This window comes from Scyliorhinus torazame, chromosome 14 (genome assembly GCF_047496885.1).
Source record: "Scyliorhinus torazame isolate Kashiwa2021f chromosome 14, sScyTor2.1, whole genome shotgun sequence".
Lineage (NCBI taxonomy): Eukaryota > Metazoa > Chordata > Chondrichthyes > Carcharhiniformes > Scyliorhinidae > Scyliorhinus > Scyliorhinus torazame.
In genome coordinates, this window is record NC_092720.1 from 210,042,254 (window position 1) to 210,062,238 (window position 19,985).

General features: G+C 46.9%; 1 protein-coding gene across 3 annotated transcripts in view; it reads right to left on the reverse strand.

Moving 5' to 3' along the window:
- Nucleotides 1-19,985, reverse strand: part of LOC140390445 (olfactomedin-like protein 2A) — a 41,989-nt gene continuing 22,004 nt past the window's right edge. For 2 of the 3 annotated variants that reach the window (XM_072475593.1, XM_072475591.1), the window contains exons 2-7: nucleotides 19,461-19,694; nucleotides 17,971-18,078; nucleotides 13,385-13,567; nucleotides 10,717-10,918; nucleotides 6,853-7,038; nucleotides 1-3,403 (exon numbers count right to left, since the gene is read on the reverse strand). In XM_072475593.1, the coding sequence (XP_072331694.1) occupies nucleotides 2,799-3,403; nucleotides 6,853-7,038; nucleotides 10,717-10,918; nucleotides 13,385-13,567; nucleotides 17,971-18,078; nucleotides 19,461-19,694 (1,518 nt within the window). In that variant the 3' untranslated portion in view covers nucleotides 1-2,798. The remainder of the gene's footprint in view (nucleotides 3,404-6,852; nucleotides 7,039-10,716; nucleotides 10,919-13,384; nucleotides 13,568-17,970; nucleotides 18,079-19,460; nucleotides 19,695-19,985) is intronic. The other variant, XM_072475592.1, reaches the window with a different exon arrangement.

Consider the following 19,985-nt stretch of genomic DNA (forward strand, 5'->3'; position numbering starts at 1 on the left):
TTTCAGAATCGGAGAATGAACTTTAATTTTACTGGGGAAAAAGTTAGCATTTCTTCCACATGTCCCACAATGTCCCAGAGCACTCAACTATGTTTGAAATGTAGTCACTGATGCACTGCAGGAGGAATCACAACCAAATTGCATATATCAAGTTCACACTCAGCCCAACGCATCACACAAGCTTGCCACCCCCACATTGATTCTGTCTACACCTCCCGCTGCCTGAGGAAGGCAGACAGCATTATCAGAGATCCCTCCCACCCAGACATTGCCTTCTTGCAGACCCTTCCATCAGGTAGAAGATACAGAAGTGTGAGGACTTGCACATCCAGGCATAGGAACATCTTCGCCCCCACAGCTACAAAACTCCTCAACGATTCCCCTTCGGACTAATCTGTTCCCTGTAAGAACACTATTCACAAAACCCTATGCTGCTCTTGCTCATGTATTCGCTTTGTTTGGCCCCTTGTTCTTCACTGTAACCAATCACTGTTTGTCGATGTACCATTTGTCAATGTTGTCTGTTGATTATTCTGTTGATGTACCATTTGTCAGTATTCTCTGTTGATTATTCTTTTGTCTACTATGTACGTACTGCGTATGTTCCCTCAGCCGCAGAAAAATACTTTTTACTGTACTTCGGCACATGTGACAATAAATCAAATCAAACATAGACCGCTTGAGTTAACTCTGGATCATCTCTCATAGCAATCTTGGTTGAGCATACACAAACAAGGAGTCGGCCATTCATTCTCTTGAGACTGCTCAGCCATTGGAGACATGATTGTGCAGTGGTATTGTCACTCGACTGGTAATCTAGAGACTCGGGTTACGAGCACGGGGAAGCACTGCTGCCTCATGGTGTGGCATAGTGGTTAGCACTGCTGCCTATGGCACTGGGGACCCGGGTTCGATCCCGGCTCTGGGTCACTGTCCGTGCGGTGTTTGCACATTCTCCCCGTGTCTGGGTGGGTTTCACCCCCACAACCCAAAGATGTGCAGGTTAGGTGGATCGGCCACGCTAAATTGCCCCTTCATTGGAAAAAATAATTGGGTACTCTAAATTTATTAAAAAGAAAAAAAAGCACTGCTGCCTCACAGCGCCAGGTACCCAGTTTCAATTCCGGCCTTGGGTGTCTATGTGGAGTTTGCACGTTCTTCCTGTGTTTGCGTCGGTTTCCTGCAGGTGCTCCGGTTTCCTCCCACAGCCCAAAGATGTGCAGGTTCGATGGGTTGGCCATGATAAATTGCACCTTGGTGTCCCAAGATGTGCAGGTTCGGTGGCGGTGCAGGGATAGGGCAGGAGAGTGGGCCTAGGCAGAGTGCTCTATCAGAGGGTCGGTGTAAACTTGATGGGCTGAATGGGCTCCTGTATTATAGGGATTCTATGAAAGCACAGCAAATGGTGAAATTTCAATAAATATCTGGAATTAAAAGTCTAATGACGACCATGAAACCATTGTCAATTAATGTAAAAACCCATCTGGTTCACTAATGTCCTTTAGGGGATGAAATCTGATGTCTTTACCTTATTAGGGATGGGTAATAAATGTTTTCCTTGCCAGTTACAACCACATCCCATGAATTAATTTTTAAAATAATTATATAAGATGATGACAAATCTGATAGTAACCACAAATCTGTATCCCGCCGGCCCCCGATAATCTTTCAAGCCCTTGCTTATCAAGTTTCTATCCACCTCTGCCTTCAAAACATTCAAAGACTCTGCCCCCACACCCTTTTCAGGAAGAGAGACATATAAATACTGGTCAGGCCAACAGGGTGAACATCCCTTCGGAAGAGCAGCTTCAGCACAAGCCTCTGTTTAATGTCTCATTTGTAAAGGTAGAACCTCTGGCAGTGTCACGCTCCCTCTGAACTGCAAAGACATTTCAGCCTGGACTATCTGCACATGGAGTGGGGTTTGAATCCATGATTCGATTCTGACGAGAGTGTTACACCCCGAGTCACAGCTGACACACGGGGAGGATAATGCTCCTGCACTTGTAACCTGGAGTGTTCAGCTCATGCTGTGGCCAGCTGTGAATTTCAATGAAGCTGTCCTTTTGTCAGAGTTGGCACCAGAAAAAATCAACGGCCTCAAAATAGCCCGTCTTGTTATTAAAACCTAACTGATGCCCTTCAGGGAGATGAAGCAGCTTCAGACCCTCCTTCCCCCAGCCAGCCTGGTCTTACCTGCGACTCCAGTCCCCACTCTACACTTTGACTCTTAATGCCCCTTGATATGCCCTCTGCATGACAACCAGGCATTGAGCACCTTAGGCCTGGACAATAACTACCTGCCTTGCTGGTGACTCGCCACAATCCCAGAGAAAATATAACACAGAGTCCTAATCCTATCAGAGTGCATTGAAAACATGGTACACTCACATGCTGTGACTGCTACCAGCATCCTGTGCACATTCCTGCCCAGATTCTGGTTTTAATCCCTCCCTGGTCTCTTCCCTCCCAATCTCTGTCATCTCTTCCAGCCTCTGATTTGGGTCTCTTGAGTATCTTTGATTTTAATTGCCGTGCCTTCAGCTGCCAGGCCGTAAGCTCTGGCATTCCCTCCCTAAACCTCTCCATCTCTTCTCTCTCCTCCTGAGAGAGGCAGGTAGCAGAAGGGGGTGAATGGGAAATGTTGATAGGATGAGATGGCAAGGGCTGGAGGAAAGGAGCTCGCATGGGGTATCAACCAGGTGGGGCAAATGGCCTGTTTCTGCATTGTGAAACTGCGTAATGCTGGAGCCTATTGACAGGCTCGGGCAGAGTCTCACACACAAGGGGTGGTGGGGTCAGTAAGTAAATAGAACATTGTAAGTGACTTGGAATCCATTGTCCCAAGCGTAGAGGAGCTTGTCCGTTGGGTTGTAGTCCAGCTGGGTGAGGTAAGAGTATTTGCTGTGGATGATCAGCCCTGGGTTAGACTCGAAACCGGTGTGGGTATCAAAAGCGTATGTGATTGTGCCTTCCTTCTGCTCCCCCCGCAGGTCCACTGCGTAGAAGACCCCGCAGATGAGGAAATAGTTGCTGTACCAGGACCGCTGCACTTGGGTTTTCCAGGTAGTCTCCTTCCTGGCGGTCAGATCAACGGGGTCCAGCTGGCTGAGCACAAGGACCTCCTCGGGTAGGTAGCCAAAGTCGCTGGAGAAATAGGCCACCCAGAGGCCTCCCTCATCCACTGTGAAGTCCACCTCGGAGTAGCCCTTCCAGCCAAACAGTTGACTGGGCCCGGTCACCAGATCGTCCAGCGAGGCCCAGCTGGCGGCCGCACGTTGCCCAAGGTCATAGCGGATGATGTTCCGCGTGTAGGCCTTGTTGTAGTAGAAGGAGCCGTTGTAGATAGCGTGGCCCGTCCCCATCCAGCTGTACGGGAGTTTGTAGGTGTTGCTCCACCGGCCTGGGGAAAGCAAGCATAATGGATGTCAGCCATCTTTACAACAACAACTTCAATTTCTGTAGCACCTTATATTCACAACCTCAAGAAATCTCGAGGCCCTTTACAGCCAATGGTGCTCTTGAAATGTCAGGGCTGGTGGAAATGTAGGAAAGGCGCCAGTCAATTTGTACACAGCAAGATCCCACAAGCAGCAACATGCTAATCTATTTTCAAGTCATGTCAGTTGGTCAGGCTCCAGTACACCGGGTAGAACTCCCTCACCACCTCCCCTGGACCCCTCCTCACCCAAGCCCCTCATTCATATTCATAGCGAATATGAGATCTTGTCCATCCACCTGTGATAGTAGGCGGGATGTCGATCAAACGTCTCGTCCAAAAGCCCTCGGGCAGTGCAATGCTCCCTGGGTACTGCACGAGGGATGTCAGCCTGGGTTCTGTGCTCAGGATCTCTGAGGCATTAGTCTGACTCAGAGGTAGACGTGCTGCCCACTGAACCATGGCTCTTGGTAGCAGCAGCAACAACAACAATTTGCATTTACATGGCAACATTCAGACAATAAAATATCCCAGGGTGCTTCACAGGAGGGAACAGCAAAAGAAATTTGGTTTTGAGTTGAGGGAGGAGATATGAGAGAGAGAAAGAGGGCAGTTTCGAGAAGTCTTAACGAGGCAGAGACAGAGAGAAGGCAGGGCAAGATCCCAGAGGTCAGGACCCAGGCAGTGGATGACATGATCACCAATGGCGGAGCAACTGAAATCATGGAGGGTCAAGAGGCCAGAATGAGAGGAGTGCAGAGATCTTCAGTGGGCCGAGGAGAGATTACAGAGATCAGAAGGGGTGAGGGAATGGAAGGATTTGAACACAGAAATGAGAATTTTAAAATGGAGATGTTGCTGGACCGGAGGGGGAGCCAGTGTACGTCAGCGAGCACAGGGAGTGACGTGTGAACCATGTTCATATGTTTTGGTCCTGTCCAACACAGGAGGGGTTTGGAGGGAGATTTTCAACAGTGGTACATGTGAGGCTTGAGCCGGGTCCTCTGGAGGCCATATTCAGGGTATCGGATCGGCCGGGGTTGGACGCGGGTGCGGAGGCAGATGTTTTTGCCTTCGCCTTGCTGATCGCCCGAAGGCGGATTCTGTTGGGGTGGAGGTCAGCTTCTCCACCCTGTGCCCTGGTGTGGCGGGGGGGGGTCTGTTGGAGTTTTTAAACACTTGAGGAGGTGAAGTTTGAGTTGAGGGGAAGGATGGAAGGGTTCTACAATTCTTGGGCTTTGTTCATTATTCACGTAACTACATAAACACCGGCATCGGGTGAAGCATACAGGGGTGGTGTGTTAATCAGCCAGTCCATAAGAGGGTCCTTTAGGAGTCTGGTGACAGTGGGGAAGAAGCTGTTTTTGAGTCTGTTCGTGCGTGTTCTCAGACTTCTGTATCTCCTGTTCGATGGAAGAATTTAGAAGAGTGAGTAAGCCAGGTGGGAGGGATCTTTGATTATACAGCCTGCTTTCCCCAGGCAGCGGGAGGTGTAGATGGAGTCAATGGATGGGAGGCAGGTTTGTGTGATGGACTGGGCATTGTTCACAACTCTCTGAAGTTTCTTGTGGTCTTGGGCCGAGCAGTTGCCATACCAGGCTGTGATGCAGCCCGATAGGATGCTTTCTATGGTGCATCTGTAAAAGTTGGTAAGAGTTAATGTGGACATGCCGAATTTCCTTAGTTTGCATCTAAAATGTTTGTTAGTTTGTATCTAAAATGTTGAGGGTTGTTTGGGGGTTGGTGTGAGGAGGGGATTGTTGACCAAGGGTTTGACATTGTATTTGTTATTGTTGATTGTTGGTGGGTGTAAATTTGGATGAAAATGTGAAAAAGGAGGAGAATAAAAAATTTATGAAGAAATAAATAACTAAAATGTGGAATGGAAAGCTATAGTCTGAATAATGGTGACCTATCATCGATTGTCGTAAGAACGCATCTGGTTCACTAATGTTCTTTAGGGAAAGAAATCTGCTGTCCCTTACCTGGTCTGGCCTACATGTCACTCCAGACCCATGGCAAATGTGGTTGAGTTTTAACTGTCCTCTGAAATGGCCGTTAGGGCAATTAGGGATCGGCAGCAAACACTGGGCTTGCCACACATCCCACAAAATAATTTTTAAAAAGTTAACAAAGACATAAGTGAGTGAAGTGGCCCATGTCTACAAGGTCAGACAATCACGTTCCGACCAATTTAATCTCCGAACAGCTCGAGTTGTATATGTGCTGGCTTTGAACCTGTCCCAAGGTGTCAGCTCAGGCTTAAGTTACAAGGGCGAGTAGAGGAAGAAAGATGGGAAGAGGTGCAAGTGAAGCATATGAAGGACAGCATAGATTGGATGGGCCAAATGACCTGTTTATGTGCCTTACATCCCATGTAATCCCGTGCCAAATACAATGCCTGTCATCTTGTCTGTGTCTGGAATCAATCCCAACTTGTGGTCCACAAAATGCCTTCGAACAGCACTCAGTGTGAATGTGTCAGACAGTTGAGAGAGAGAGAGCGAGAGAGTGGCAGGGGTCCCACTCCCTTCAATTGCAATGCCACGTATATTGAGTGTGAACCACAGTTGAAGGCATCCCTGAGCTGCACCATATTAATTATGACCACAACAGTCAGACCATCAGCACTCTGTGGGCTCACTGTGGGAGAGACGCCAGTCCCACTGCAGGAGGATCTCACCAAGTTCGAGTCCCATTGCAGAGACTCAGCACAAATTTCAAGCTGAACCCACCTGTACGGAGGAATTTGCTTCTCTTTATACGGTGAGCTGCTGTGATCTGCTGTTTGGAAGCGCGGTCGAGGGGGATTTAATAGCAAGAGGTTTGGACAATATTTGCAGGATTATAAGGAAAGTGTGGCATCTGGGGTTGAATGAGAGTGGAGCAAATCCTCAATCGAATGCCTTTACAACTTTAAGCACCTCAATGTGAGGTAAAGAAATTGTCACTAGAACTGGCAATCGAGACCCAGGTTAATGCTCTGGGAACCTGGGTTCAAATCCCACCACAGTAGCTGATGGAATTTAAATTCAATAAAAATGTGGAATTAAAAGTCTAATGATGACCATGAACCCATTGTCGATTGCAATAAAAAAAAACATTTTGTTCACTAATGTCCTTTAGGGAAGGAAATCTGCCATCCTGACCCGGTCTGGCCTACATGTGACTCCAGACCAACAGCAACGTGGTTGACTCTCAATGCCCTGTGAATTGGGCTAGCAAGTCATTCAGTTCAAGTGTAATTAGTAATAGGCAATAAATGTTGGTCCAGCAAGCACCAGGGTATATAATAGAAGCAAATGTGACATTGGGGCCGAAGAGGTAGCACCTGGATGATGGGCTGAATAGCCGTCCACATCTCTGTGACCTAAGATGGGGAAGCTGGTGTGTGGTGTATTCAGAAGCCTTACCCAGTCTGAAATGCTCCAGGCTGCGGAACTCGATCAAAGTGGTGCCAAAGAAATAGTTGGCGACGTACACTCGCTCCTGATTGATCACCGAGTCCTTCATCCAGACACCTTCCCCACGCCCGTAGCTGCTATGTGTCCTCGGGTCCCTGATCATTACTGGAGTTCCACCACAGCCATCCTCCTGAACTAGACCCCAGAGAGACAGAGAGAGGGAGAGTTTTTTCTGGATCAAAACATTTACTTCAGAGGAGGCAGCTTCAGGAACAAACCACCTCTCTCCCATAACCACCAAACTAACAAAACTACTATATTCGCCAAACTAATAAAACTACGATAACCACCAAACTAACAACGGCAAGGTAGCACAGTGGGTAGCACTGTTGCTCCACAGCTCCAGGATCCCAGGTTTGATTCCCGGCTGGGTCACTGTCTGTGCGGAATCTGCACGTTCTCCCAGTGTCTGCGTGGGTTTCCTCCGGGTGCTCCGGTTTCCTCCCACAAGTCCCGAAAGACGTGCTGTTAGGTGAATTGAACATTCTGAATTCTCCCTCTGTGTACCCGAACAGGTGTCGGAATGTGGTGACAAGGGGCTTTTCACAGTAACTTCATTGCAGTGTTAATGTAAGCTTACTTGTGACAATAAAGATTATTATTAAAGTTACTGTAGTTATCAAACTCGCAAAATTACCACAACTGTCAGATGAACAAAACTGCTACAACAACCAGGCTCCCGTAACCACCACATTAATAAAACTGCTATAACCACCAGACTCCAGCAACAATCACAGTAACAATATTTCAATAATTGCCACATTCCCATTACTCACTTTCGTCACACAAACTCAACAATCACACACACAGGACCAGTGAATAATAAAGCATTTGAAGACAGAACTAATCTATACCAGTTACAAGAGAGCTCAAAAATATTTGGGATTCACTGCACATATACCCACACACATGAACACGTGTACACATACATGAACACAAACACACAAACCTACAGACACATATGTAAGTCACATGCTGCTTTCCATCCTGCTTCAGTAATTTATTTATTTTGGTCCAATTAAGGGGCAATTTAGTGTGGCCAATCGACCCATCCTGCACATCTTTTGGGTTGTGGGTGCAAACTCCACACAGACAGTGACCCAGGGCCGGGATTCGAACCCGGGTCCTCAGCGCCATAGGCAGCAATGCTAACCACAGTGCCACCGTACTGCCCCCCCATCCTGCCTCAGTAATGACACGTGCACAAATTTGCACATTCAATATCACAACAGTGACCACCACACTTCCAGGCTGTGCCTTCCAGACCCCAACCACTCGCTGTGTGAAAAGGTTTTATCTAACATCACATTTGCTTCTTTTGCAAATTACTTTAAATAAGACCATAAGACATAGGAGCAGAATTAAGCCACTCAGCCCATCGAGTCTGCTCCGTCATTCAATCATGCCTGATATTTTTCTCATCCCCAATCTCCTGCCTTCTCCCCATAACCCCTGATCCCCTTATTAATCAAGAACCTATCCATCTCTGTCTTAAAGACACTCAGTGCCTGCGGCAAAGAGTTCCACAGATTCACCATCCTCTGGCTAAAGAAATTCCTCCTCATCTGTTTTAAAAGATCGTCCCTCAACCGTTCGTCATGTGACAAGCTCTTCATTCCACGGATCATTCTTGTGAACCTTGTTAAGACACATTTCTGTGCCGTCTTGTACTTGATCATTTTATGAGTGGGAACAGTTTCTCCGTGTCTACTCTGCTGCACCCCGCCCCATTGATTTGGAACAATACCTATCAAATCTCCGCTCAGCCTTCTTCTCTCCAAGGAGAACAGTCCCAACCTCTCCAATCTATCCTCATAACTGAAGTTTCTCATCCCTGGAACCATTCTTGTGCACTTCTGCACTCTCTCCAATGTGTTCACAACCTTCCTATAGTGTGGGGGCCAGAACTGTACACAATATTCCAGCTGAGGTCTAACTAGTGTCTTGTATAAATTCAGCTTAACCTCATTACTCTTTTACTCCATGTCCCTATTAATGAAACCCAGATCACTGTATACTTTATTTATTTTATATTTTTAAAATGTTTTATTCTCCTCCTTGTTCACATTTTCTCCCAAATTTACACCCACCAACAATAAACAATGAGCAGTAACGAATGCAATGTCAATCCCCACATCAATAACAACAATCCCATCCTCCCACTAAACCCGCATGTTGACATAAACAAAAAGGAATCAGGAATCACGCATAGACACCATTAACACAAAAAGTCCCCTTCCCCCCAACTCTCCCAACACCCCCCCCACCAAAATGTTCGATGTAATCCAATTCTCGAAAGTGCATAAATGAATAACGCCCATGAATTGTAGAACACTCCACCCTTCCCCTCAGTTCAAATTTGACCTTCTCAAGAGTGAAGAATTCCAGCAGGTCCCCCCCCGCTACGCCAGGGCACAGGGTGGAGAGGTTAATCTCCACCCCAACAGGATCCGCCTTCAGGCGATCAATAATTTAAAGGCTACAACATCTGCCTCCGCACCCATTTCCAACTCTGGCTGGTCTGACACCCCAAATATGGCCTCCTGAGGGCCCAGGTCCAGTTTCTCGTGCCACTATACACTGTATTAACTACTCTTTCCACCTGTCCTGCCACGTTCAGTGATCTATGCACATATACACCCAGGTCCCTCTGCTCCTGCACCCCATTTAGAATTGTATCCTTTATTTTATATTTTCTCTCAAGACTATCACAATATTGTGATTGGTCACTCACTGAATACAGAGGAAAGTGCCTGGACCAGTTGATTGGTCACTCACTGGATACAGTGGGCAGTACCTACACCAGGTGATTGGTCACTCACTGGATACAGAGTGCAGTGCCGACACTGGGTAATTGCTCACTCATTGAATAGAGTAGTCAACCCCTGCACAAAGTGATCGGCACATACTGGACACAGTGGGCAGTGTCTACACTAGCTGACTGCTCACTCACTGGTAGAGTGGGAGCGTCTACACTCAGTGACTGGTCACTCACTTTATGTCATAGGCAGTGCCTAAATCAGGTGACTGCTAACTCACTGGCTATAGTGAGCAGTGTCGACACCAGGTAAGTGCTGACGCATTGGATAGAGAGAACAGTGCCTACTCCAGGTGAATAGGCGCTCACTGGAGACAGTACACAGTCCCTACCCCCAGATAATTGGTCACTTACTGGATACTCTGGGTGGTGCTTACACAAGGTGATTGGTCACTCACTGGATACAGTGGGCAGTGCTTACATCAGGTGATTAGCCACTCACTGGATGCAGTGGGCAGTGTCTACACAAGGTAACTGCTCGCTCACTGGATACAGTGGGCAGTGCCGACAACAGGTGATTGCTCACTTATTAAATAGTTCAGACAGTGCCTATACCAGGTGAATGGTCACTCACTGGATACAGTGAACAGTGTCAACAGCAGATGTCTACTCACTCACTGGACATTGTCAACAGCAGATGTCTGCTCACTCACTGGACACTGTCAACAGCAGATGTCTGCTCACTCACTGGATACAGTGGACAGTGTCAACAGCAGATGTCTGCTCACTCACTAGATACAGTGGATAGTGTCTACACCAGATGTCTGCTCACTCACTGGATACAGTGGACAGTGTCTACACCAGATGTCTGCTCACTCACTGGATACAGTGGACAGTGCCTGCACTAGGTGATTGGCCGCTCATTGGACACAGTGGACAGTGTCTACACCAGTCAAGCCTACTCTCAATCATCACCTTCCAAACAGCCTAAGACAATGATAATGGTGGAATTCTAAGGATTCCTGGATTTTTGGAACCATCATTCCTGAACTTACTCATGTTTCCGTTCTCATCCGGAGGTGTTCCAGTAACTGCCTTGGTGAAGGGGACTGCGGGGTGAGCAGTGGTTGTGTGTGGTCTCACCCAGGGAGTCCGAGTGGCCGGGGACTGGGAGCTGGACAAATATTTTGGGCTGATGTTCTTCGACATGTTCCCATTCAGAGATGATGGCTTGCTCGGATTCAACTTGACCAGGCCCTGCAAGACAGCAACAGATGTTCTATAAAGCAGAGATGATAAAGTGTTCAAAACCAGGTTTTAACAGAAGAAATATAATACCAGAGGGCTCAGTAACCAGAGGGTCGAATAATCTAATCTTTATTGTCACAAGTAAATAAAAAGCTCAGCCGCCTGAGATAAGAGTCCAGAGGACAGGATATCCTGCGCCTTCTCAACGTTCTGTCTTCATCTGATCCCGGGTATGGAGGGACCACCAATGAGGAAAGATTAATCAAGTTGGGTCTGTACTCCATGGAGACCAGAAGAATGGGAGGTGATCTGATTGAAACATATCAGATTCTGGCGCTGAGACAGGATAAATGTTGGAAGGATGTTTCCACTTATGGGGTAGTGTAGGACCAGGTGGCATAGTCGCAGAATAAGGGGGAGCTCATTTAAGACGGATTTGAGGAAGAATTTCTTCTCTCAAAGAGCGGTGTATCTTGGAATTCTTTACCCCGGGAAGCCGAGTCCTTAAACATTTTCAAGGCTGAGATTATTAGGCTTTTAATCCCTAGGGGATTAACAGTTACAGAGAGAAGGCAGCAAAGTGGATTTAGTAAGTGTTTGATCAGCCATGATCTTATTAAATGGTGGAGCAGGCTTGAAGGGGAGAATGGCCTACTCCTGTTCCTATCTGTTATGGTCTTAATGCAGCAGAGTCTGTCTGCCACAGTGGAGCTCCCGAGCCACACCAGGTGATGCTGAGCAAAGAGTTGACTATCATAGCACAAACCATCACCTGCTGAGCAGAAGGACTGGAGCAGATCAGGAGTTTGGAGTCCTGCGATGAGTAACACACATCCTCAACCCCTGAAGCCTTTTCACCATCCAAAAGGCACAAGTCAGGAGTGTAATGGAAAACTCTCCACTTGCCTGGATGGGAGCAGCTCCAACAACACTCAAGAAGATCGACACCATCCAGGACAAAGCAGCCCGCTTGATTGCTCCCCCTTCCACAAACATTCACTCCCTCCACAACTGATGAACAGTGGCAACCGTGTGTAACATTTACACGGTGCATTGTGGGAACTCACCAAGGTTCCTCAGGCAGCACCTTACAATCCCGTGACCTCTCCCATATGGAAGGACAGGGATAGCAGGTACATGGGAACACCGCCAGAGAGTCATTACAGTACAAAAGGAGACCATTCTGCCCATTGAGCAGACGCTGACTCTCTGCAGAGCAATCCAATCAGTCCCAGACTCCTGCACTGTCCTGTAATCAGGCAAAGTAATTTCCCTTAAGTACCTGTCTAATTTTCCTTATGAAAACTCCCCTCCCATCATCTTCATTGTCATTTCCACTCACTGTGTAAAATAAGTCTTCCTCACCTCCCTGCCTCTGTATCTCTTACCAAAACTTTAAATCTGTGCCGCCTTGCCTTTGAACCATCAGCTAAAGAAAACACCAGGGGATACTGAACACCTGGTCTTCAGGTTACCCTCCAAACCTCACACCATCCTGAAATATATCGCCGTTCCTTCACTGGGTCAAAATCCTGGTGCTTCCTCCTTGCACCACATGGACTGCAGGAGTTCAAGGAAGCAGCTCACCACCACCACCACCTTCTCAAGGGACAATTAGCAATGGACAAGAAATGCTGTCCTAGCCAGTGACAGCCATACCCCATTGAAGAATAAAAAGAGGTTTGAGGTTTTCAGTGACGGAGCTCACTGTCATCACAAGCCACACATTTTTATTTATTTATTTTAAGTTAGTGATTGATTAGATCATTGAGGGATCCCCTCAAACCCTGTCATGTGCAAGTACCTTTAAGAAATGGGTGTTTATCGAATAGCTGTAGTGGGTGTACCTTTAAGTAATGGGTGTTTGTCAGATAGCTGCAGTGATGTTCGAGAGTGGGTGGAGCAGAGCTGTCTGTCTTTCACTTTTGTTTTTGAGCAGGCAGCTACAGTGTGTTTTAGTTTCGTTTTGAGAGCTGGATAGCTGCAGGCAAAGCAAACAGTTGTATAAGGATCTCTCTCTGCAATCTAAAGACTGTCTCCAGATCATTTGAGGATTTCAAAGTGATAACTGCTCTCAGTAGTGAATTTAAACCTGATCTCTGTGTTAAAAAGGTCTTTTGTCTTATGGCTGTTGTCAGGAAAGATTAAGGGTTACTTATAGAATACTGTATTCTTTGGGGGAGTATTTTAGTTGATAGTTGCTAAGATGTTTACTGTGTGTGTTTAAAAATATTAATGGGATTCATGGAATAAACATTGTTCTTGTTTAAAAATACTCTTAGTTCTCTATTGCATCACACCTGGAAAGTGGGCCTTTGTGCTCCCCATAACCAAAATCTATTTAAAGTTGTGGGTCAGGTGAACTCCATGATACACTTTGGGGTTCTCTAAACCTTGGCCCATAACAAACCCTGTGGCAGAACCTAACAGGCGGTTGGTATTCTGTACCCGCTGGGTGCCTCGCTGCACTGGTACCTTTGCAGATGTATCCGGTGGGAAGAGCTGCTGTTTCTGCAGTAGAAAGTTGAGTTTGCTGATCTCCTTCCTGGCATTCTTCATGGTGATGGAGAAGTTCTGGTAGATGAAACGATGCTGAACAATCCTTTCAAAGGTCTCTTTCAGGAGGGTGTTGACGCTGGGCACATTACGTTCCAGCCTCTAGTTCAAAATAAACACCCCCATGAATGCAAAATGTCATCAAACAAATACAACAATCTTTGCAGCCACTTCCTTAATGATATAGAATGTACAGCACAGAAACAGGTCGTTCGGCCCAATTGCATCAGACTACTCCTTAACTCTCAATCATGGGGGAACCAGTTATCTGCTTTTGCTGATGGCATTAAATTAAACAGCACCATTAACTAGGAATGATGGAGTAGCAGAGAGTCAGGGGGCCACATACAGGAATCACTAAAAGCTGACAATAGTAATTTGGCAGTGCAGAACTAGAGTATTGCTAACAATGTCGAAGCTTAACTTCTTATACTCATCAGGACACTTTGCAACCATACCAAAAAGGGGAAACAACAATTTATACTGGATAGGAAGAGGATTGGCAAGTGGTCTCTGATTTGTACAGGCATTGCCATGGGGAATGCACCAGTTGATGGTGACTGATAGTGAACTGAATAGTTATTTTGCCTCAGTCTTCATGGTGGAAGACGCCAATGGGATACCAGAACTTCAGGAAAATCAGGGGACAGTGGTGAGTGTCACTAAGGAGAAGGCTCTGGGGAAACTGAAAGGTCTGAAGGTGGATAAACCTGGGCCGGATGGACTACACCTCAGGGTTCTAAAGGAGATAGCTGAGGAGATTGTGGAGGCATTGGCGGTGATCTTTCGGGCATCACTGGAGGCAGGGAGGGTCCTAGAGGATTGGAAAATGGCTAATGTTTAAGAAGGGAGGCAAAAGATGGGAAATTATAGGCCAGTTAGCCTGACTTTGGTCATTGGTAAGATTTTAGAGTCCATTATTAAAGATGAGATCGCGGAGTACTTGGAAGTGCATGGTAAAATAGGACTGAGTCAGCATGGCTTCGTCAAGGGGAGGTCATGTCTGACAAATCTGTTAGAGTTCTTTGAGGAAGTAACAAGGAAGTTAGACAAAGGAAAACCAGTGGACGCAATCTATTTAGATTTCCAGAAGGCCTTTGACAATGTGCCATATAGGAGACTATTAAATAAGTTAAAAGACCATGGTGTTAAAGGTAAGATCCTGGCATGAATAGAGGATTGGCTGACTGGCAGAAGGCAGAGTGAGGATAAAGGGGTCTTTTTCAGGATGGCAGTCAGTGACTAATGGTGCCCCTCAGGGGTAGATGTTGGGTCCACAACTTTTCACAATATACATTAATAATCTGGAACAGGGCACTGTTGCTAAGTTTGCAGATGGTACAAAGATTTTATTTTTAATTCGTTCATGGGAAGTTGGTGTTACTGGCTGGGTCACTTATTGCCCATCTCTGAGGGCATTTAAGAGTCAATTACATTGCTGTGGATCTGGAGTCACATACTGTTGGATCTGTAGGCCACACCAGGTAAGGATGACAGATTTCCTTCCCTAGAGGACATTAGATGGATTTTTACAACAATTGACAATGGTTTCAAGGTCATCTTTTAGACTTTTTATTTTTATTTGAATTCATGGCAGGATTCGATCCCGGGTCCCCAGAGCATGACTCTGGGTCTCTGGATTACTAGTCCAGCTGCAATACCACTACACCACTGCCTCCCCTGCAGATGAACAGGTAGTATTGAGGAAGCGGGGAGGCTGCAGAAGGACTTGGACAGGCTAGGATAGTGGGCAAAGAAGTGGCAGATGGAATACAATGTGGAAAAGTGTAAGGTTAAGCACTTTGGTAGGAAGAATGGAGGTATAGGCTATTTTCATAATGGGAAAAGGCTTAGGAAATCAGAAGGACAAAGGGACTTAGGAGTCCTAGTTCAAGATTCTCTTAAGGTAGGGTACTTTCCAATTAAAGGGCAATTTAGTGTGGCCAATCCACCTTCTACATTCCTTTGGGCTGTGGGGGTGAGACCCACGCAGACATAAGGAGAATGTGCACATGCCACATGTACAGTGACCCGGGGCCGGGATTGCACCCGGGTCCTTGGCGCCGTGAGGCAGCAGTGCTAACCACTTTGCCACCGTGCCGCCCCCAGATTCTCTTACGGTTAATATGCAGGTTCAGTCGACAGTTAGGAAGGCGAATGCAATGTTAGCATTAATGTCGAGAGGGCTAGAATACAAGAGCAGGGATGTACTTCCGAGGCTGTATAGACTCTGGTCAGACACCATTTGGATTATTGTGAGCAGTTTTGGCCCCATATCATAGGAGTATGTGCAGGCCTTGGAAAGGGTCCAGACGAGGTTCAGAAGAATGAGCCCTGGAATGTAGAGCTCCTAATATGAGGAACAGTTGAGGACTCTGGGTCTGTACTCATTGGAGTTTAGAAGGATGAGGGGGGAATTTTATTGAAATTTACAGGATACTGCGAGGCCTGGATAGAGTGGATGTGGAGATGCTGTCTCCACTCGTCGGAAAAATTTGAACCCCAGGGCACAGGCTCAGACTGATGGGACGATCTTTTAAAACTGAGATGAAGAGGAATTTCTTCAGCCATAGGGTGGTGAATCGGTGGAACTCTTTGCCGCAGAAGGCTGTGGTGACCAAATCATGGAGTGTCTTTAAGACAGAGATCGATAGGTTCTTGATTAATATGTGGATCAGGGGCTATGGGGAAAATGGGGATGAGAAATATATCAGCCATGAATGAATGGCAGAGCAGACTCGATGGGCCGAATGGCCTAATTCTGCTTTTATGTCTTATGGTCTTAACTGCCGAGCATTGTTTGACATTTAAACCAGGCTGCTTGATTCTGATTGGTCAAGGCATTACCATGAGGAATGAACAAGCGAATGGCTGTCACCTATTTTATTTAGCTGAAACAGGCTCAACGTGTGTACAGGTTCTTTTTATTAGCAAAACCAGGGCCCTGTGTATTAATATGTGTAACTTCCAGCACAACTCAACTGACTATCTTAAATTGGTTGTCAACGTAATTCTCAGCCCACTGAAGATTATTTAGCAAATGTTGTTCAATCGCAGAATCACATTTAATGTCGGAACCTGTGTTTTGAGCTTGCCGTTTCCTGCTGGGTGCAAGGCCAACAGCTTTGCTGTGTCTCTTTTTTCAGCAAAAGCTGGTGAACATCGATGTGACGACTCTGGGAAAATGTCCTAAGTCACTTCACAGGACACATATCTAACGCTGAGCGACACAGAGTTTTGTCAGAGTGGCAGATTTTAAGGAGTGCCCTTAAATCGGAGGGAGGTTTAAGGAGGGAATTCCAGAGCTTGGGGCCCAAGCAGCTGAAGGTACAACCACCAATGATGGGGCAAAATAACTGAGGGATGCTCATGAAACCAGAATTGGAGGAGCAGAGATATCTCAGAGGGTTGTGGGGCGGGAGGAGAGGACAGAGACAAGGGAGGGGCAGCGAGATCATGGAGGGATTTGAACACATGGATGCAAATTTTTAATTTGTGGCAAATGCCGGAACGGAAGCCCGTGTACATCAAGGGGTACAGAGGGTGACCCACTTTCACACCATGTCTCTCCTCTGACCAGAAATGCAGTCAATTGTCTTTTTCACTCTCTGATCCAATTCAATAATTTGCCCTGTCAGGGTAATTTGATGTTGTGGAATTGGATGGTTGCAGGCAGGAACGCAGCCTCCATGCAGAAACATTTACTGCCCCAAGATCAGCTGGTGAGAAACCAATCCTCACGATCACCATCCGCACCAATTCCCCACTGCCTTTAGTTCCAGGGCTGTCGGCGCTTGGCCAAGGTGCCAGTTTCAGCAATGGGAACCATCGTTAACACCGACATCCAATCTCCCTGACATCCCCATCTAATTCCTCCACACTTAGCACATACCTGGATCATTCCTGTAGAATTATCCTTCAGTCATGAGCTGACACTTAATAACTCGATCCAGGGAGTATGTTAGTGCAATGGCTATGATACTGTATTAGGAATTTAGAGATCTAATAATCCAAGGAATATGAGTTTAAACTTTTTCCCATTGCACTGCACCCTCCCCCCCCCGCACCCGTCCCCCCACAATGTCTCCCACCCCAACACTGACCCCAGCCCTCCCCCATTCCCCACTCCATCCTCAGTTTGAGAACATGAGCTCTGTGGAAAACTATCTGGAAATAGATAGCTGGGCTCAGTGAAGTGACCATGAGATTATCAGACTATCGGAAAATCTCAACTAGAGTTCTGAAGGAAGGAAGCCCAGTGTCCTGACTCAGTCCAGCCATATATGTGACTCCAGCCCCACACTACTGGCAAGTCGCCAGTTGGACCCTTCCCTGTCCCTGGGTCAAAATCCTGGAACCCTCCCTAACAGCACTGTGGGTGTACCTACATTACATGGACTCCAGCAGCTTCAAGGAGGCAGCTCACCACCACCTTCCCAAGGGCAATTGGAGATGGAGAATAAATGGCAGCCTTGCCCACATCCTGAGGGTGAATGTCCACATACCTTCTCCAGCTTCTTCAGTTGACTGTTCAGTTTGGCCGAGAAGGAGTTTAGTCTCTTCGTCTCTGCGTTGTCGAAGATCTCTTGGAGGTCAGTAGCCAGTGCCTGGATCTGTGGGAACCAAAACACCAGAGTCAGATACCAGGGGAACCTGGGTCTGCACGAACCATGAGGGGTCAAATGTCACAGTGACCAGTGAGAACAATCGGCTGGACTGCTGGGTGGGAGAGGGGGAAATAACATTCACGCCACACGTGCCAGACAATGACCACCTCCAACAAGAGAAGAAATCTAATCATTGCCCCTTGACAATCTGTGACCATTGCTGAATCCCCCACTTCCCACTGACCAGAAACTAAACTGGACTAACCATATACATACTGTGGTTGCAAGAGCATGTTAAAGGATAGGAATTCTGTGGAGGGTAACTTATCTCCTAACTGCCCAAAGCTTCCCCAAAAAGTATGTATAAAGCACAAGTCAGGAGTGTAATGGAATACTCTCCACTTGCCTGGATGAGTGCAGCTCCAACAACACTCAAGAAGCTCAACACCATCCAGGACAACGCAGCCCGCTTGATTGCCTCCCTATCCACAAATATTCACTTCCTCCACCACTAACGAACAGTGGCAGCGTGTGTGCCATCTACAAGATGCACTGCAGTAATTTGCCAAGGCTCCTTAGACAGCACCTTCCAAACCCACGACCACTACCATCTAGAAGGACAACAGCAGCACATACCTGGGAACCCCATCACCTGAAGATTCCCCTCCAAGTCACTCAACTCCCCGACTTGGAAATATATTGGCCGTTCCATTACTTTCCCTGGGTCAGAAGCCTGGAGCTCCCTCCCAAACAGAACAGTGGGTGTACCTACACCACAACGGTTCAGGTAGGCAGCTTATCACCACCATCTCAAGGGAAATTCAGGATGGACAGTAACTGTTGGCCTCGCAAACAACATTCAGATCCTATCAACAAACATTCAAAAGGTATTGGAGGGAGATATGAGGGCAATAAAGGATATAGGGAATGCTGGAAGGAGTGAGAAAGACCTATGGAGCGAAGGAAGAACAGAGGGAACACCAGCCACCCATCATTACGCGAGAGGTAATGTTTGCACTGCTCTGACTGCATTATTCCTTCTCTCCTTCCCTGTCTCCTTTTCCTCTTTTTTTCCTTCTGCCCCTTTTCCTCTTTTTTTCCTTCTGTTTCATTCACTGTGTTTCTTCCAGCATTGATGACAGCTGAAACATTTTCTCCTTGCAGACTGACTGACCTACTGCATATTGCCAGCATTGGCAGTCTGTTGGTTCCTGTACTATCTGTCCTGGTTTACCATGTGGCCTACAAAATTCACCAGACTGTGAGCCTTTCACCGAGATGTGGGCACGATTGGCTGTTCTCATCTATATTTCTGTCTCTTGGTTTATGTCCTACCACAGTCCTCAGATGACAACGCCAAAGACTGCTGGTTAGACTCTGAAACTTACTGTTGTTAAGTCCGAGACTTGTATCTTTGTCCTCACCGCTTCCTGCTTGCTCTTGCCTTCACAGGGGTCGACCCCGCAGTAACACTTGCACTTTGACGCCGAGCTTGCCATCTCCTGTGGGTGGAGGCCCCCGGCCCAAGCTTTGTCACTGCTCCACCCTGTCTCCTCAGGGCTGGGCATTTTGAAGGCGCAGTTACAGTCAGCTTCCTCAGTTCTCCTCAACACAGCCTTGATCTGAGCAGGTTAAATAAACACATAAAATTACACAGAATTTACAGCAGAGGAGACGTCCATTCAGCCCATATGGTCAGAGCGGATTTGCTGAGTGGCCCAGTGTTAAATAAAAGGAAGTGTGCTCTGTGGATGCTCATAGGCCAGCTGCAAACAGTAAAGTCTTTCAGTGCAACAGTTTTATGGGAAGATAGCCGTATGCAGCTCCCAAACTAAAGAAAGCAAAAACCTTGCTTTTATTCAACTCCTTTGATGGCCTCAGATCTCAACAAGCACTTTACAGCCAGGAAAATT